General features: G+C 44.8%; 1 protein-coding gene across 9 annotated transcripts in view; it reads right to left on the bottom strand.

Moving 5' to 3' along the window:
- Positions 1-20,186, bottom strand: part of atp11a (ATPase phospholipid transporting 11A) — an 85,876-nt gene extending 65,690 nt beyond the window's left edge. For 5 of the 9 annotated variants that reach the window (XR_004209931.1, XM_031824164.1, XM_031824160.1 and 2 more), the window contains exon 1: positions 19,722-20,185. Coding sequence is in view for 8 of the 9 variants with exons in the window: in XM_031824164.1 (XP_031680024.1) it covers positions 19,722-19,760 (39 nt within the window). In the remaining variant the exon portion in view is untranslated. Of the gene's footprint in view, positions 1-19,721 lie in introns of all 9 variants that reach the window. The other 4 variants (XM_031824162.1, XM_031824166.1, XM_031824167.1 and 1 more) reach the window with 2 other exon arrangements.
- Between the last annotated feature and the right edge of the window lie 339 nt (positions 20,187-20,525).

Genomic DNA, 20,525 nt, shown 5'->3' with positions numbered 1-20,525 from the left:
TTACTTGCCTAGTTAAATAAAGGTTTAATAAAATAAATATAATGTCGACCTAGGAGCTACTACATGCAACAGCAGTTACACTCATCTCCTCCTCTCCTCTCCTCCTCTCCCATCCTCTCCTCTCCTCCCATCCTCTCCTCTCCTCCCGTCCTCTTCTCCATTCCCATCCTCTTCTCCTCTCCTCTCCTCTCTTCCCCTCCCATCCTCTCCTCTCCTCCCGTCCTCTCCTCCATTCCCATCCTCTCCTCCTCTCCCATCCTCCCCTCTCCTCCTCCCCTCCTCTCCTCCCTGCTGTTACTGTGGGAGACAGAGCGCTGAGCCCAGAGAACTATAGTACTACCAGCTGAGTCACTCATTACACAGAGACACACTTGAGTTTCCCAGTTGAATGGTATTGCATGACACTGCACTGTTTCCCAGCCATGAGCTAACAGTGAACTAAGGAGTGTAAACAGTCCATGAGAGATTGTCTTTGGAGGAAACATCTCGCCTGCCCCAGTTGTTTCATCTCACTGAAGAGGAAAGGAGACAAGGAGAGGAGAGGAAGCCAGGGTGTGGCTATTACATAATACCTGCTCCATGTTCCCATTAGTCTTTATGTCACATTGAATCAGCCCAACTATGGAATGCAATAACTACACTGCTGACATATCATCAATACTCCTGCACACTGGTGACTGTTGCATTAAAAAGCGTTGCTATACAAACCACATATGTTCCCTATTTGTTTTTGTGGCTTAATGCTACAACATAAACTCTACATCACCACCGTATTATTAACATGCTGGTTATTCACTGGGGACAGAGTTTCATAGAGAAATATATTCCCAGATATTCACCTACTTCTGTGTCTATCGGGGTCACCAGGGCAGAACACAGTAGTAGCTGCTCTTTATAAAAGCCCACCTGACAGAGGTAGAGGGATCTGTCTATAGAGCCTTATGCTGAGGGAGGCTACAGTAACTCAGCGTACATATCCACTCCTCTCCTATTCAATCAAAACCAATGGTCACACTACATTTTTACATGATCATAGTTGCACATACAGCAAGTGCTTTAGTCAGCTACGTATACGGAATTGTAATGTTGCAGTGAAATGACATTTGGGGCATGACGAAACATAGGCCTAGGTACTAACTGCATTCCACACATGTGGTTCATAGAATGTGTAGCCTAGTGTTAATTAAATAACACCTCATCCATGCAGTAGTCTGTGGTAAGACTCAGTACAGGACAGCTCCAGTGCTGCTAGGTGACCTAAACTGGGACATGCTTAACACCCCAGCCATCCTACAATCTAAGCTTGATGCCCTCAATCTCACACAAGCTATCAATGAACCCACCAGGTACAACCCCAAATCCGTAAACACGGGCACCCTCATAGATATCATCCTAACCAACTTGCCCTCCAAATATACCTCTGCTGTTTTCAACCAAGATCTCAGCGATCACTGCCTCATTGCCTGCATCCGTTATGGGTCTGCGGTCAAACGACCACCCCTCATCACTGTCAAACGCTCCCTAAAACACTTCAGCGAGCAGGCCTTTATAATCGACCTGGCCCGGCTATCCTGGAAGGTTATTGACCTCATCCCGTCAGTAGAGGACGCCTGGTTATTCTTTAAAAGTGCCTTCCTCATCATCTTAAATAAGCATGCCCCATTTAAATTTTTTTTTACCAGGAACAGATATAGCCCTTAGTTCTCTCCAGACCAGACTGCCCTTGACCAGCACAAAAACATTCTGTGGCATTCTGCATTAGCATGGAATAGACCCCATGATATGCAACTTTTCAGGGAAGTTAGGAACCAACATACACAGGCAGTTAGGAAAGCTAAGGCTAGCTTTTTCAAGCAGAAATTTGCATCCTGTAGCACAAACTGAAAAACGTTCTGGGACACTGTAAAGTCTATAAGAGCACCTCCTCCCAGCTGCCCACTGAACTGAGGCTAGGAAACACTGTCACCACCGATAAATCCACTATAATTGAGAATTTCAAGAAGCATTTTTCTACGGCTGGCCATGCTTTCCACCTGGCTACCCCTACCCCGATCAACAGCCTTGCAATCCCCACAGCAACTCGCCCAAGCCTCCCCATTTCCCCTTCACCCAAATCCCGATAGCTGATGTTCTGAAAGAGCTGCAAAATCTGGACCCCTACAAATCAGCCGGGCTAGACAATCTGGACCCTCTCTTTCTAAAATTATCTGCTGAAATTGTTGCAACCCCTGTTACTAGCCTGTTCAACCTCTCTTTCGTATCGTCTGAGATTCCCAAAGATTGGAAAGCTGCCGCGGTCATCCCCCTCTTCAAAGGGGGAGACACTCTAGACCCAAACTGCTACAGACCTATATCTATCCTACCCTGCCTTTCTAAGGTCTTCGAAAGCCAAGTTAACAAACAGATTACCGACCATTTTGAATCCCACCATACCTTCTCCGCTATGCAATCTGGTTTCAGAGCTGGTCATGGGTGCACCTCAGCCACGCTCAAGGTCCTAAACGATATCATAACCGCCATCGAGAAGAGACATTACTGTGCAGCCGTATTCATCGATGTGGCCAAGGCTTTCGACTCTGTCAATCACCACATTCTTATCGGCAGACTCAACAGCCTTGGATTCTCAAATGACTGCCTCGCCTGGTATACCAACTACTTGAGTTCAGTGTGTCAAATCGGAGGGCCTGTTGTCCGGACCTCTGGCAGTCTCTATGGGGGTACCACAGGGTTCAATCCTCGGGCCGACACTCTTCTCTGAATACATCAATGATGTCGCTCTTGCTGCTGGTGATTCTCCGATCCACCTCTACGTAGACAACACTATTCTGTATACATCTGGCCCTTCTTTGGACACTGTTAACTAACCTCCAGACGAGCTTCAATGCCATACAACTCTCCTTCCGTGGCCTCCAACTGCTCTTAAATGCAAGTAAAATGAAATTCATGCTCTTAAACCGATCGCTGCCCGCACCTGCCCGCCAGTCCAGCATCACTACTCTGGACGGTTCTGACTTAGAATATGTGGACTACAAATACCTAGGTGTCTGGTTAGACTGTAAAACTCTCCTTCCAGACTCACATTAAGCATCTCCAATCCAAAATTAAATCTTGAATCGGCTTCCTATTTCGCAACAAAGCATCCTTCACTCATGCTGCCAAACATACCCTGGTAACACTGACCATCCTAACGATCCTCGACTTTGGCGATGTCATTGACAAAATAGGCTCCAACACTCTACTCAATAAATTGGATGCAGTCGATCACAGTGCCATCCGTTTTGTCACCAAAGCCCCATATACAACCCACCACTGCGACCTGTATGCTCTCGTTGGCTGGCCTTCGCTTCATACTCATCACCAAACCCACTGTCTCCAAGTCATCTACATGTCTCTGCTAGGTAAAGCCCCGCCTTATCTCAGCTCACTGGTCACCATAGCAGCACCCACCCGTAGCACACACTCCAGCAGGTATATCTCACTGGTCACCCCCAAAGCCAATTCTTCCTTTGGCCGCCTTTCCTTACAGTTCTCTGCTGCCAATGACTGGAACAAACTGCAAAAATCACTGAAGCTGGAGACTCATATCTCCCTCACTAGCTTTAAGCAGCAGCTGTAGAGGCAGATCACAGATCACTGCAACTGTACATAGCCCATCTGTAAATAGCCCATTCAACTACCTCATCCCCAAACTGTATTTATTTATTTATCTTGCTCCTTTGCACCCCAGTATCTCTATTTGCACATTCATCTTCTGCACATCTACCATTCCAGTGTTTAATTGCTATATTGTAATTACTTCGCCACCATGGCCTATTTATTGCCGTACCTCCCTTATCCTACCTCATTTGCACACACTGTATATAGACTTTTTCTACTGTATTATTGACTGTATGTTTGTTAATTCCATGTGTAACTCTGTGTTGGGGTGTGTCAAACTGCTTTGCTTTATCTTGGCCAGGTCACAGTTGTAAATGAGAACTTGTTCTCAACTAGCCTACCTGGTTAAATAAATGTGAAATTTAAAAAAATGAAGGAAAAAAATGCATGGTGTCATACAGTAGTCTGCTGTAAGGCTCAGTACAGGACAACACCATGCATAGTGTCATAGTCTACTGTAAGGCTCAGTACAGGACAGCACCATGCATGGAGTCATACAGTAGTCTGCTGTAAGGCTCAGTACAGGACAGCACCATGCATAGTGTCATAGTCTACTGTAAGGCTCAGTACAGGACAGCACCATGCATGGAGTCATACAGTAGTCTGCTGTAAAGCTCAGTACAGGACAGCACCATGCATAGTGTCATAGTCTGCTGCAAGGCTCAGTACAGGACAGCACCATGCATAGTGTCATAGTCTACTGTAAGGCTCAGTACAGGACAGCACCATGCATAGTGTCATAGTCTACTGTAAGGCTCAGTACAGGACAGCACCATGCATGGAGTCATACAGTAGTTAGCTGTACGGCTCAGTACAGGACAGCACCATGCATAGTGTCATAGTCTGCTGTTAGGCTCAGTACAGGACAGCACCATGCATGGTGTCATACTGTAGTCTGTTGTAAGAATCAGTCCTGGACAGCACCATGCATGGAGTCATACTGTAGTCTGTTGTAAGGGTCAGTACTGGACAGCACCATACATGGCGTCATACTGTAGTCTGCTGTAAGGCTCAGTACAGGACAGCACCATGCATAGTGTCATAGTCTGCTGTAAGGCTCAGTACAGGACAGCACCATGCATAGTGTCATAGTCTGCTGTAAGGCTCAGTACAAGACAGCACCATGCATAGTGTCATAGTCTACTGTAAGGCTCAGTACAGGACAGCACCATGCATAGTGTCATAGTCTACTGTAAGGCTCAGTACAGGACAGCACCATACATGGTGTCAGTCTAATGTAAGGCTCAGTATAGGACAGCACCATGCATGGAGTCATACTGTAGTCTGCTGTAAGGCTCAGTACAGGACAGCACCATGCATGGAGTCATACTGTAGTCTGCTGTAAGGCTCAGTATAGGACAGCACCATGCATGGAGTCATACTGTAGTCTGCTGTAAGGGTCAGTACTGGACAGCACCATGCATGGAGTCAGTCTGCTGTAAGGCTCAGTACAGGACAGCTGCTGAATCAAACTACTTCCTCCATGCTACAGAGGGTAGGACAGAGGAAGAGGCTATGCTAAGCTATACTAGCCCAAACCTCCTGGGTCTTCGCTACACCATCTCCTCATAAATCATCTTCTCACTTCCTCCTTTTGTTCCAGGAGACACTACACACACATACCATGACACAAGATGATATCGTAGCCATCTTAGAGGTTTCACATGGGGAACCCACAGTGATAAGTGATAAAACATTGTGTTGGCGGGTCATAGTGTTTACTGGGATCTGCTCAGCTGATTGGGGTTAGCAGTAAACAACTGATGTGTGGTAGGAAAGTGTTCTACCTGTAACCCTCTAGCATAGTCAGAGATACTGTAGTCAGCAGGGAATGACAAGAGCACAGAGTGATAGGAAACAGCAACACCTAAGTCCCAGCGTCCCAGGCTATTTGTTATTGTAGAGGCCGACTTGTCCCAGTCCCAGGGCTATAAGTCAGTCCACCCAGAGCTGAGGCTGTGTTTTGTCCCAGGCAGGACCAGACAGGCTCCAGGGGGTGTGAAGTGGTGGATATTAGGGTGCAGCAGGATGGAACCAGACTAATTAGTCTATTTCCATGAATTGCTGACTGGCCGTCTGCTACATGGGGAGAAGACTGATCATATTATACTACTGATTCATGGCACACTGTGACAGACGCTGTTTCACTGTCAATGCTTGGACGGGAAAGAAAAATGCTGTTCCTCAAAGTATGATTCATTACTAATGTCAAGTAATGAAGCAATCTGTATTATCACGGACGGAGAGGTTCACAAACTCAATACAAGCCTGATGAAACTTTAAAGGAGAGTTCCGAGTGGCACAGTGGTCTAAGTAGCTGTGCCACTAGAGATCCTGGTTCGAGTCCAGGCTCTGTTGCAGCCGGCAGACGCATGGGGCAGCACACAGTTGGCCCAGCGTTGTCCGGGGTGGTTATGGCCGGCTGGAATGTACTTGTCCCATCGCAGTCTAGCGTCTCCTGTGGCGGGCCGGGCGCCTTGCACGCTGACACAGTCGCCAGGTGTACAGTGTTTCCTCTGACACATTGGTGCGGCTGGCTTCCGGGTTAAGTGGGCATTGTGTCAAGAAGCAGCGCGGCTTTGCTGGGTCGTGTTTCGGAGGGCGCACAGCTCTTGACCTTCACCTCTCCTGAGTCCATACAGGGGTTGCAGCGTTGGGACAAGACTGCAACTACCAATTGAATATCAAGAATTTGAGGTGAAAAAGGGGTAAAACAATTCTTTAAAAAAAATACTGCTACACAAACAAGTCATATAAGCATGGTTGGTTCCTGCATGACTGATACCAGACCAGGCTTCTTACCATGAAACTGAGATACTCCTTTTGGTTCCCAGAGCAATGTTCTGGGCATACTGCCAAATTGACTAAGCAATCTGTCACTCGCATAAACCCAACCAAGACAGGTTATTAGAAAGCAGCATTATTCTAAACATACGATTGGATACACACAGAACATTTCCATCACAACGCATTACTAACGTCAAGTGGAAAAGGTGCAGAGTAACGAGGGTGCAGGTTATCAGTGTGTTCATGTGGCTTCATAAGCAGTATGACTCCCAGGAATAGAGTGGTGCCAGGTTTGGTCCTCTCCTCTTTGTCTCTCTTCCTGCTCGGTCTCCCCAGCGATCATCTCTGTTTCTCTGTGTGTGTGTGTGTGTGTGTGTGTGTGTGTATGTGTATGTGTGGTGCTGTGGCCGTCCTGGGATTAATGTTGCTCTCTCAGACACACTGCCTCTTTGGCCTGGAAAACACACACACACACACACACACACACACACACACACACACACACACACACACACACACACACACACACACACACACGATGCACTGCATTCCAGAGACAGGAAAACATCCAACTCAACTCCATTCAAGTCAACCCGACAACACTCGAAACACACTCAGAACAAGTGCACATAAAAACTCTAAATGTTGTCGCCAAAAGATTTTAGCCTTTGGAATCTGATATGAATCCTAACAAAGCTCCTCATGACTGATCATCTACATGGTCACACTAGTGTGCATGTTACACCATAGAGGCAGTTCTGTTCTGGGCTAAACAGTCACATGATCACACGGGCCTTAGTCATGTGATGGGGGACTGACTGTGTGGTGGGATCAGACCAGCTGACCCTTCAGCAGGGGTAAATATGTTAAAACCTAATCTGCTCAGCTCTACTGAACACAGGCACTGTGAGGAACACCTCAGAGCTCTGTGCTCAGCCAGGTTTGATTATACCTCCACTCCCATCAATTCAAACTGTATAAACTACACAAGCTTCCAACATATAAATGAATGAGATACCAAACCCATTCGCAGGGTTGGTTAACTCTTCAGATTCCTCGGGTCTCCATGGAATTAGGTAAATCCGCTTTTAGTTCTCGCGCTCCACAAAATGTATTACATTTAGATTCCCTGGTGCCACTAGGGCAGTTTGAAACCCTGATGATGAATGAGTTCACAGAGGTGTGCAATAGTTTTGACTGATTGATTTAGTAGCTTGTTAATGAAGGCTGTGATGTTGCTGATGTTCTAATGTGATGTACTTGTTATTGGATCTTGTTATATTTCTTTAAATCTTTTGCTTTGTGGTCTCAGGCCACCATTGAAAATGAATCCTGGTCTCAACTGGACTCCACTGATTAAATAAAAGTAGCTAAGAATGTATCAAATGACAATAGAACAGACGCCAGAACAGAAATGCCAAAAATAGACCTGTCAATTCTAAGTCTGTGTTCAAAAACCTAGCAGAGGTGTAAGTGTGAGCGTCACAGTGAAAGTGTCTCTCTGGTATCAGTGTAAAAGGTTACATCGCTGTGCACCGCCCACATATTGTAACAATGAGGAGGGCTCGTAAAAGCTCCGCATTGACATGATTGGGACTTCCTGTAGAAACACAAACACTTCTTTGACAACTTCCTTCACAACAGCTCTGCTCCGCGAAGCGTAAGAAGCATACATGCCCTGACTTCTGCAGAGGCCGTATCTCAGTAAATGCTGTACAGCCACTGCAGACCTCAGATTGACCATACAGAGGCTTTAAGGCTGTCTGTCTGTGGTGCTATCTAATCCTCCAGACTAGAGCCAGGCGTGTGTGTGTTGGCCCTGTGGCATCACTTCACTACACTCTCACCTTAGCAGCACCAGTCAATCTCCTACTACCTATAAAACATTCACCAGCTAAAGCCAGGACCAAAAATAGCATAGACCTGTCAGGAACCTCCCTGTCATAGAGCTAGGAGCCAGCCAGGGGACAACACAGACCACAGTCACAGCTCTGACTCCTTTAACCCTTTAACATTGAAAATCGATACCAGTGAAAGTTTTGAATGGAGAGAGTTGAGGTTATTTTTTTCTGACTTGAAGCCGAATTGTTCTGACTAGCAGAAATCTCGCTCACACTCACTCAACAACCCAATACCTCTCCGTCAGATCACTGACAGCAGCCTGATAGCAGCCTCGCTCTTCTCTCCTAAACGCTTCAAATCGATCTGTGGGCACATTGTATCCACTCGCCTCACCAGGCGTTTGATAGACAAAAGGCTGCCAGCAAGAGCCAGCTATCTTTAAATAGATCATTTAGCAGATTACAGGCCTAGACTGAGAGATTTCTAAGCACGCAGAGACAAAAGGACATGGTAGGGAAGTGGTGCGGAAACAATGGAAATCTGTTCTGAAGTTCACGGAGCTCGCAAAGTAAAAGTTGAAAAAGATTGTCTTTGTGAGATCAGATTAGGCAATGAAGCGAATTGTAATACTTGTATCATTACGGTGCCTCAGCCCACTCACAATGTGGACAACGAACACGATCATCTGTGATATTTGATCACAGGATATGACACAGATATACACACACATACATACACTGAATGTACAAAACATTAAGGTCACCTGCTCTTTCCATGACAGACTGACCAGGTGAATCAAATCAAATGTTATTGGTCACATACACATGGTTAGCAGATGTTATTGGTCACATACACATGGTTAGCAGATATTATTGGTCACATACACATGGTTAGCAGATGTTATTGGTCACATATACATGGTTAGCAGATGTTATTGGTCACATACACATGGTTAGCAGATGTTATTGGTCACATACACATGGTTAGCAGATGTTATTGGTCACATACACATGGTTAGCAGATGTTATTGGTCACATACACATGGTTAGCAGATGTTATTGGTCACATACACATGGTTAGCAGATGTTATTGGTCACATACACATGGTTAGCAGATGTTATTGGTCACATACACATGGTTAGCCGATGTTATTGGTCACATACACATGGTTAGCAGATGTTATTGGTCACATACACATGGTTAGCAGATGTTATTGGTCACATACACATGGTTAGCAGATGTTATTGGTCACATATACCTGGTTAGCAGATGTTATTGCGAGTGTGGCAAAATGCTTGTGCTTTTAGTTCCTACAGTGCGGGAATATCTAACAATTCCCCAACAACTACCTAATACACACAAATCTAAGTAAAGAAATGGAATAAGAATATAAATATATGGATGAGCAATGACAGAGCGACATAGGCAAGATGCAATAGATGGTATAGAATACAGCGTATACATATGAGATGAGTAATGCAAGATATGTAAACATGATTAAAGTTACATTATTAAAGTGACTAGTTATCTATTTATTAAAGTGGCCAATGATCTGTGTGTAGGCAGCAGCCTCTCTGTGTCAGTGATGGCTGTTTAACAGTCTGATGGCCTGTTTTTCAGTCTCTCGGTCGCAGCTTTGATGCACCTGTACTGACCTCGCCTTCTGGATGGTAGTGGTGTGAACAGGCAGTGGCTCGGGTGGTTGTTGTCCTTGATGATCCTGTCACATCGGGTGCTGTAAGTGTCCTGGAGGGCAGTTGGTTTGGGAAAGGGGGATACCTAGTCAGTTGTACAACTGAATGCATTCAACTGAAATGTGTCTTCCGCATTTAACCCAACCCCTCTGAATCAGAGAGGTGCGGGGGGCTGCCATAATCAACATCACCCATGGCCACGCAGTCATGGGTGAACAGGGAGTACAGGAGGGGGCTGAGCACACACACTTGTGGGGCCCCAGTGTTGAGGATCAGCGAAGTAGAGATGTTGTTTCCTATCTTCACCTCCTGGGGACGGCCCGTCAGGAAGTCCAGGACCCAATTGCACAGGGCGGGGTTCCGTATAGCTATAATGATTGGTTGACGGTAGGTGGGGGCAGGAGTTCCTATATAAACACAAACTCACTTCTTTGACAAAACTCACTTATTTCCTTCACAGCAGCTCTGCATGAAAGCTATGATGCCTTATTAATTTACTTGTTAAATCCTCCTCAATCAGTGTAGGTGAGGAGACAGGTTAAAGAAGGATTTTTAAGTATTGAAAATGGATTGTGTATGTGTGCCATTCAGAGGGTGAATGGACAAGACAAAACATTGAACTGCCTTTGAACGGGTAGTAGGTGTCAGGCGCACCTGTTTGAGTGTGTCAAGAACTGCAATGCTGTGTGTATCAAGAATAGTCGGGGGGGCAGGGCCTCCCGGGTGGCGCAGTGGTTAAGGGCGCTGTACTGCAGCGCCAGCTGTGCCATCAGAGTCCCTGGGTTCGCGCACAGGCTCTGTCGTAACCGGCCGCGACCGGGAGGTCCGTGGGGCTACGCACAATTGGCCTAGCGTCGTCCGGGTTAGGGAGGGCTTGGTCGGTAGGGATGTCCTTGTCTCATCGCACACCAGCGACTCCTGTGGCGGGCCGGTCGCAGTGCGCGCTAACCAAGGTTGCCAGGTGCACGGTGTACCCTCCGACACATTGGTGCGGCTGGCTTCCGGGTTGGATGCGCGCTGTGTTAAGAAGCAGTACGGCTGGTTGGGTTGTGTATCGGAGGACGCATGACTTTCAACCTTCGTCTCTCCCGAGCCCGTACGGGAGTTGTAGCGATGAGACAAGATAGTAGCTACTACAACAATTGGATACCAAGAAATTGGGGAGAAAAAAGGGGGTAAAATTCAACAAAAACAAAAAAACAAAAAAAAGAATAGTCGGGGGGGCAACTCGATATTAGGAAGGAGTTCCTAATGTTTTGTACACTCAGTGTATATTTAAGTCTACTTTAGTCAGTGGTGACACAATGACCTCAGAAACCCCCCATTCCAGCACTTTCCATGTCCTCACAATCCACTCAACCACAGTTCAGAGCATGAAGAGATTGTTTTTATTACCCAGACAATTCAATTTGACTTCCATCATCACATTATTATAAAGCCTCTCTCTCCTTCCCCCACCCCTTCTCTCTCTCATTCCCCCACCCCTTCTCTCTCTCATTCCCCCACCCCTTCTCTCTCTTGTTACCGGTTTCAGTCAGCGAAACCTTTCCCCTTTTCCTGTGTGTGTGTGTAATGCTGCTGTCTCACCCCAGGCATCCTGGCTGGTGGGCGGTCACATGATGATCCAATGACCCAGTACTCCAGGGAAACAAAATCTCTCTGTCTACACTGAGGTCTTCCTCTATGAGACTGAGGTCTTCTTCTATGAGACTGAGGTCTTCCTCTATGAGACTGAGGTCTTCCTCTATGAGACTGAGGTCTTCCTCTATGAGACTGAGGTCTTCCTCTATGAGACTGAGGTCTTCCTCTATGAGACTGAGGTCTTCCTCTATGAGACTGAGGTCTTCTTCTATGAGACTGAGGTCTTCCTCTATGAGACTGAGGTCTTCCTCTATGAGACTGAGGTCTTCCTCTATGAGACTGAGGTCTTCTTCTATGAGACTGAGGTCTTCCTCTATGAGACTGAGGTCTTCCTCTATGAGACTGAGGTCCTCCTCTATGAGACTGAGGTCTTCCTCTATGAGACTGAGGTCTTCCTCTATGAGACTGAGGTCTTCCTCTATGAGACTGAGGTCTTCCTCTATGAGACTGAGGTCTTCCTCTATGAGACTGAGGTCTTCTTCTATGAGACTGAGGTCTTCCTCTATGAGACTGAGGTCTTCCTCTATGAGACTGAGGTCTTCCTCTATGAGACTGAGGTCTTCCTCTATGAGACTGAGGTCTTCCTCTATGAGACTGAGGTCTTCTTCTATGAGACTGAGGTCTTCCTCTATGAGACTGAGGTCTTCCTCTATGAGACTGAGGTCTTCTTCTATGAGACTGAGGTCTTCCTCTATGAGACTGAGGTCTTCCTCTATGAGACTGAGGTCCTCCTCTATGAGACTGAGGTCTTCCTCTATGAGACTGAGGTCTTCCTCTATGAGACTGAGGTCTTCCTCTATGAGACTGAGGTCTTCCTCTATGAGACTGAGGTCTTCCTCTATGAGACTGAGGTCTTCCTCTATGAGACTGAGGTCTTCCTCTATGAGACTGAGGTCTTCCTCTGATGATCAGAGACAACAAAGTTGTAGCAGGATCTTGTTATAACATGTTACAATTCAGGAAAATATAATTATCTTTGATTAATTTCAAAACGGAATGACATTTTGACACTATCATATTTCTGCTGCAGAGAACACATCCTAAAGTGATGAAGACCAAAGTTAAAATTCAGACTGCCATGTCTCTAGTTTTCAGACGACCTTTCTTGTACATTATGTATGACAGACAAACCATAGACAATCACATGAGTGTTTAACATGTTTTCTATGACGACAACCAATGTTGAAAGGTCAGAGGTCACAGCCTAAACACATCAGCAGCGTGATGTCTATAGAACCAACCATTGACTTCTAATCGAACTAGTCTTTGTGCTCCATTATAACTCTGAAAAGAGGTTAAGGAGATCACACACTGGTTTTCCGCTCCGCTCGTCCGGACAAGGGCCAGAGAGCTGGGTGCATGAACCCTGATGTCCTTGGTCGTCACTATGGGAACAGGAGGAGGATTTATATTATGGTAAGCTGCACCACGGCTCTCACCTATGGTGTTGACACAGTGGATAAAATAGTACTACGCCTCAGTGTGTTTCATTAGCTCCCTATCAGCCGTGAAATAAAGCTGCCACCTGTGCCTCTCAGCCACTCCCGCCTCTCTTTCACTTCCTCTCGCCATCTCTTCCTCTTTTACTCAGTGACAGTCTGTTTCAAGGAGGCTCAAGACACCCCCTTCCCCCTCTCTGTCTTACACTCATTCACACAAGTTATTCCAAGGACAGAGTGTGTCTCCAAGATGTCATGGCACATTCTTCAAGAATTCTGACAATTATTTAACCATTAGCTCACCATTTCCATCCCAGCTGGGGACCATGAGGAGGGATGTCCTGTTTTAACTAGTTGCTCGTCAATAATCTGATTAATATCAGTCATAATAGATCAAAGGGAATGTCAAGCTCTCTCTATCTCTCATAATGTATTTCCAGGCTGAGCGTGCAGTTCATCAAGTCTAGAAGTTGAGAATCTCTCCTATTCGAACTGTGAGGACTTTCACGCTTCACTTCACTAAGGTCCTATCAAACTGACAAACGCTCATCCACCATCCATTGCTATTACATCACCACTGTCTGCTGTGCTAGGCTGGCTCATTCTCCTCTGACACTGCTGTGGATAGGTAGAGGGGCTCTGTTCTCTAGTTTTATGAATGTGTCGTGCTGGGCTGCTTTCATCCTGACATCACTGTAGATTAGAACCGTTTCAGTTGGATCACATGGAACAGGTTTTGAGCAGCTCCCTCTGGGCTCTGGGACCAGTGACCTAATAACAAAACACTGATAAAAGAAAGGAAGTACGGTCATTGAGATTGGATTGAATTGAGCCCAAAGCCATTTCAACCTTTTGAGATGCACCTGAGCAATGTTCCTGTCTCGGTGTGATCTCTAAAGAATGAGTGTGTGCTGTGTAGTGAGATCTGATTCTCTGAGGGGGACGGTATTAAGGGTTATGCCCCCCTTTATCAGCACTCTTTAGTGTTCCTATCCAAGGGCCCGGAACCAACACGTGGAACATTACCAAGTTCAAACACTCACTGGCTCAATCTCTCCTGATGTGGCCTTTTCTACTCCATTAAATCACTGCAATCCATCACCAGCCTCTTGGTCCACAGGGCCCTCTCTGTGTAGGTTGATACTCAGCAGTACGGTTGGTAATACTGGAGCTGTAGCAGCTCAATAGTTATAGGCAGGGCCAAAGATATACAGAGTTTGGTGGTCAACTTGCTTTGAGATTCTAGAATTATGATGGGCACCATGTTGGAACCAAATGAATGGAAAGTAGAACGTTATTGTTATTGGATGGAAAGGAATTAACCGGATACTTAAAGGAGGGCAACAAGACCAAATGGAATAAGGAGGAGCTCTGTGGATCCCGGTTCAAGAAGTAGCCCAGTCTGTCCTCACAGAGAGGCAGACAGACACACGTACAGTATGAGGGTGTTAAGTCATATGTTATTACCACCTGGCTGAAAGACCCTGGTCCGAGAGACACGGAGGGTGGGTGCAGCGAGGTGTGATAACACTGTGATTACACAGCTCACACAGTCATAATACCTCTATTTAACCTGGCTACAGCTAGATCAATACGGGAAGCTTGAGTCGGAGCTCTATGAGTGAGGTCTTCAGGGGAAATACGTACTCATGTCCATTGAGAGTTGCATAGTATTTTCATGCAGCAAGCCTCCATCAAGAAAATGAGCTTTTTTTTCTTTATCTCGGAAAAATGGTTTTAAAGAGACAAAGCATATTACATCATATTGTAATGTACAGTACAGCTTTTGAATTGATGTAATTGACACAACAACAACAAAAATGTTGATCAGATAAAATGTTTGTGTGAACTTTAGAAACCCCTGACCGGATTCTAAGTCTAAACACTAACGACAAGTGGTGTCATGGCCCGTTATCCGTTTAGCTCAGATCCTACTAATCCTGTCCCATTCTGTCCCTAGAAACACAGCACAACAATCACAACACCATACATAGGCAGTAGACCCTGTGTAAATATCGCACTGGTGGACACAGATGCTGTAGTACTGTATTACTGACTATCAGGAATAATGAAACACTAAGAACATGCTATACAGTACATCTAATATAACAGAGTATAGGCTACATTACATAATGGTAACATTACATGCTCATGAGTTTCCCTTTCAAAGCAAGTTAATTCAATATCTTCTTGTCCCAGTTGGAGAGATCCATTGTGCAGTCAGATATGATCATTTACATGTCTGTATATTCACCTCATAATCACCTCTCAACAACATGATCCCATTATATCATGACATGGTTCTAGTGTTTCATTAAGGTCCCTCCCCCTGGCGAGTATAAATGAGATTATCTATCTATGTGGACAGCGAGAGAGAGAGAGAGAGAGAGAGAGAGAGAGAGAGAGAGAGAGAGAGAGAGAGAGAGAGAGAGAGAGAGAGAGCTCCCCCACTCCTCACCTAATCCCCAGGAGACAGGAAGTCAGCAGGAGAGAGACTTCCTGTCCTGACGAGATGATTAGTCAGCAGCCAAACAGCCACGGCCAGAGAGTGTCAGGCTCTGTCCCATCTTACTAGTATTGACCAGTGTGTTACTGTTCCTATGTGCTTGTGTCTGTCGGTCGGTCGCCCGATCTGCTTCATACATGTTTCATCGCTCACCTTCGTGTTAATGAATAATGCATTACTGTCTCTATGCTGTTGTTGTTTCTATGCTTCTGTGTATGATTTTGTACTTGTGTTTTGAGTGAATCCACAGGAATAGGGAAGAGTAGCTGCTCTGGGAACCAAATAATTGAATAGAGAACAGATGTCATTGGCTGAGACTGATGACAGAATCATTGATAATGTCCTGATTCCTGTGTCCTGGCTGATTTCCCCTGAGGCAGGGAATTACCCCAAAGGAATAACGTATTCATCAGTAAGTAACCATTGTCAGGGGATGAGCCCAAAACACAGTGCTACACACAGAAAAAAGTCTGTACAACGAGCCTCATCATTGTAAGAAACAGCAATTTCACTCACGGCTTCAGCTCTATGGATGAATTAGTATTTTGGTTTCATAACCCACCAATACATCATAGGCGAGGAACAGCGGGCACCTTGTGCAAACTGACAGCTACAAAGATTACAGTGCTGCCTTTGAACACTTTTGCGGGAATGACAATTTGAAATTGTCAACCTAAAAAAGGTACACTTGCATAACTGTGTGTGTGTGTGTGTGTGTGTGTGTGTGTGTGTGTGTGTGTGTGTGTGTGTGTGTGTGTGTGTGTGTGTGTGTGTGTGTGTGTGTGTGTGTGTGTGGAAATCTCCTCCTCTCCTAACGCCAGACAGCATTACTACGCATTAGATCAAAGTTCAGGGGGGCCCGAGCTTTTCATGACTAACTAACCCAGTGCGTACTGCATCCAATGGGTTGCCTTCCTCTCTCCCTCTACTCACTGTCACGCTCTCTAATAGACACCATTGATGCCCATCAAAAGTTACAGTATGTTATTCAATAGTCATGTATGTAGTGAAGTCCTATGGGTGTAGGTTTGTAGCCAATCACCAAGACAACATCACTATCTGCTGTTCTTTAATTCACGCCCATCATCTCTCAACAGAGCTAGGCTGTGTGAATCAGAGTCTGTCTGTCAGCCCGTCTGTTTGCTGATAAACACACGTCTCAACACGCGGCTACAGTCATGCCCTTCAGAGGTGACGCGCTGGACGACTCGCATGTATACCCCGACTAGTCCATTGATGTTCTGTGTAGTTTTTAAAAATGTATTTGATTTTTTTACCCCCTTTTTCTCCCCAATTTCTTGGTATCCAATTGTTAGTAGTTTCCGTCTTGTCTCATCACTACAACTCCCATACGGGCTCGGGAGAGATGAAGGTCGAGAGCCATGCGTCCTCCGAAACACAACCCAACCAAGCCGCATTGCTTGGCTACAGTCAGTAATATGTCCATAAGCTTCTCCAAATGCCTCGAACCCCGTGGGCTCATGGGAGCAGCCCTTTGGATTAGCGCCAAACACGCATTACTGTACTGAACTGGATAACCCATGGCCCATAGGCTCCGATGTAACCTATTGATTTCCCCAGCAGCACACATCAGCCCTAAAACCACTGGATTACGTAATTCTCCACACAACTACGTTAGTCATATGGTCTAATGTGTAAAGAAAAAAGGAGTGTTTGTTTGCTTTAGTTAAGCCAGAGGAGGCTGGTGGTCTAATGTCTAAAGAAAAAAGGAGTGTTGGGTAAGCCAGAGGAGGCTGGTGGGAGGAGCTATAGGAGATGGGCTCATTAGCTGAAATAGAACAAATAGAACGGTATCAAAACACATCCAACATATGGAAACCATGTTTGAATCTGTTCCATTTATTCCATTCATTACAATGAGCCCGTCCTCCTATAGCTCCTCCCACCAGCCTCCTCTGATGTAAACTTATGAACAGGTGGTTTATATTTTTTGCTTCATCTTTTAACATGCAACACAGAACATAAATAAATTGGTAGTGTATATTTGCATTATTGGGTTGTTGCTGTTTTACAGAACTTTACCAGGGGTCTCTACCTCATGAGTTCAATTCCATTATTGTTATGTTTACATTTCAGTCAATGATTCAGTTTTCAATCATTATTCTGTCTAAATTCAAACATACTGAATTGATGGTTTGGCGTGTGCTGTCAATTACGCCTGTCATTGCGTGCATCAGTTTGACTTTAGCTTATCTGCCGACCAATGTGCGCTTATATCATAATCTATTTCATGAAAAAGACATGAGGTGATATTGATGCTGTATCAGCAGTCAGCACAGGTTCCTGGTGATGTCAGAAGAAAAATATATATCAACAAATTATTTTGTCAGCAACTAGGCTGTAAATTAAAATATACAATTATAATAGGCTACAAGTGAAAACTCTGCCAAGCTCGAAGAAAGATCTCAATTGTAGAACCCTATAGACTTCAGTTGTGGTTTAAATGCAACTATGATGGTTTGCTCTTTCCATATTCTAAGCTGAGTCCATACTTCACCTTACAGAGTCAAGACGATAGTGACATTGTGCAATTCAAAAAGTTTAAACCAACCAATTACAATCTCTTTGCTTAATTTATTTAACGTTTTATGATGTAGCCCATTTAAACACATTCAGTAACCTGATAAGACTATTCCTGGAAAATGTGGGGTAAGTGCAACATAAAACAAAAACATGACAAGGGTTTGAGTGAGAGGACTAACTGGTGTCTCCAATTCGCCACACCTCTCCATAGTGTGCACACTTCCTAAGCAGTTTCAATGCACTTTTAATGACTCAAAGAAGAGTCTTCAACTATAAGGTACCGTTTTTGCTCTCCTAGCTGTGACGTTGAGGAACTAGAGCAAGCACACCTGTATTTTTTTCATTTGTTACACAACCCTGAATCGCCGGCATCACACAATTACTGTTGTTGTTTACACAACCCAAAAACGGCCCGTTATAAATCGCAATCTGGGTCAGGTGGGCATGATTTGAAAGCTTGTTCTATTGCCATCATGACTAGCTAAATTATACAATAGGATCTAACAGCTTTCACAAGGCAATTCAAAGAAACAGATAGTAATTTTGGTGTACATAGAAAGGAGTCATTAGTGCATTCGGGTGCGTGTGCCACGACACATTTTCTTCACAATAAACAAAGTCTCATTCTGTTCAGGACAACATAGGGTATGACGACATGTCATCTTGTAACTGTACATAAAACATAATGATCATAAACGTTGACACCTGTATACGGCATGAGTTTTATTTCGAAATGTGAAGTTCACATTTGGACTCACTGTTTGGCTTGCTTGTATGACATCAAGGCGTATTTACTATAATCCTCAATGTCTCATCTTTCAAAATACATAAAGTCATCTTAATTTATTCAGAGAACAAAAAATGTGCAAAATGTTGCCCAATTAGAGGGTGGGTTAGGGGTAACTTTTTGTCCTGCGTGGTACTCAAATTCATAAAGGCTGTCAGTCAAAACCCACACAGCGCTGTGAAGTGCAGAGCCGGAGCTCTGACGTCATGTATTGAGTGTTCCTGTACAGCCATTACCTTCCAAATTTATTTATTTATCCGTTATTTTACCAGGTAAATTTGAGAACACCTGGGGAATAGTTACAGGGGAGAGGAGGGGGATGAATGAGCCAATGAATGAGCCAATTGTAAACTAGGGATTATTAGGTGATCGTGATGGTTTGAGGGCCAGATTAGGAATTTAGCCAGGACACCGGGGTTAACACCCTTACTCTTACGATAAGTGCCATGGGATCTTTAATGACCTCAGAGAGTCAGGACACCCGTTTAACGTCCCTTCCGAAAGACGGCACCCTACACAGGGCAGTGTCCCCAAACACTGCCCTGGGGCATTGGGATATTTTTTTTTGGAGTTTATTAGTGCAGTAATCTATCATTTTCATCCGGTATATGGGTACGAGTGTAAAGGGAAACATAGGAAATGGAAACACACAATTGTTCATAGAAACGCAACAATGTTTAATTGAGAATAGACTGTAAAACCGCAACAACCTGACTAACAAGTTGGTAGCCTACTGTACAGTAGTAGGCTAAACCCCATATACTTTTGCTTTGGCACAAGCAAATCGATTCCAAGAAAGTAATTCAGTGTAATAGGCTACTTACCCATCTGGTGATCAACTTGCGAATAGAGCTAAAATCCATTATTTAACAGGTTCCAGATGCTCCGGGCAATTTCTTTTTTGCAGTCTTCTTTAATCTTTTAACGCTAGCTAATTTTTATTTCTACTCTATACTCCATGATTTTCGGACGGTCCCCCTTTTCTGCCTAAGAACTATAATAGTCTGGGTGCGACTATTGTAATCCTATACAATCAGTCAGTCACCTATTGGTCTCTCTATGAAAGGTAAAACTCAAATGCCCACGCGCTTTCATAGTTCTGGTTTCATTCATATGCTGACATGTTAGTCTATGATTCAGCAGCCAGTGCGGTATTCTTTTTCCCTAATGTTTCAGACGCAAAGTCGCCTACTTCTACTAGTCAGAAGTAGCGTCTTCTTTTCCCTCTCCTGCCTTCTCTCTCTCACCTTCCTCGCGCGGGTAATCTTCTTGGCTCTCGGCTGTGGGAAATAAACGTTTTTCTTCCATCATAGGCTACGTCACTGGGAGCCGTAAGCGCTTGCGCAATCTAGTGTCACACACTTGCCAACTGGAATGTATCAGTTTCGGTCAGGCATGCATGCTCATATCTTTTCTCAGCAGAATCGCTTAAAAAACTTATTCAGGATTGGTGGGTCCCCTGCGGACGGTTGAGCTAATGTAGGCTAATGCGATTAGCATGAGGTTGTAAGTAAACAAGTACATTTCCCAGGACATAGACATATCTGATATTGGCAGAAAACATAAATTATTGTTAATCTAACTGCTCTGTCCAATTTACAGTATCTATTACAGTGAACGAATACGAT

This window comes from Oncorhynchus kisutch, linkage group LG5, assembly GCF_002021735.2.
Source record: "Oncorhynchus kisutch isolate 150728-3 linkage group LG5, Okis_V2, whole genome shotgun sequence".
In the NCBI taxonomy this organism is placed as follows: domain Eukaryota; kingdom Metazoa; phylum Chordata; class Actinopteri; order Salmoniformes; family Salmonidae; genus Oncorhynchus; species Oncorhynchus kisutch.
The sequence above is the reverse complement of the archived record's forward strand: the minus strand, read 5'-3'. Positions and strand labels throughout refer to the sequence as shown.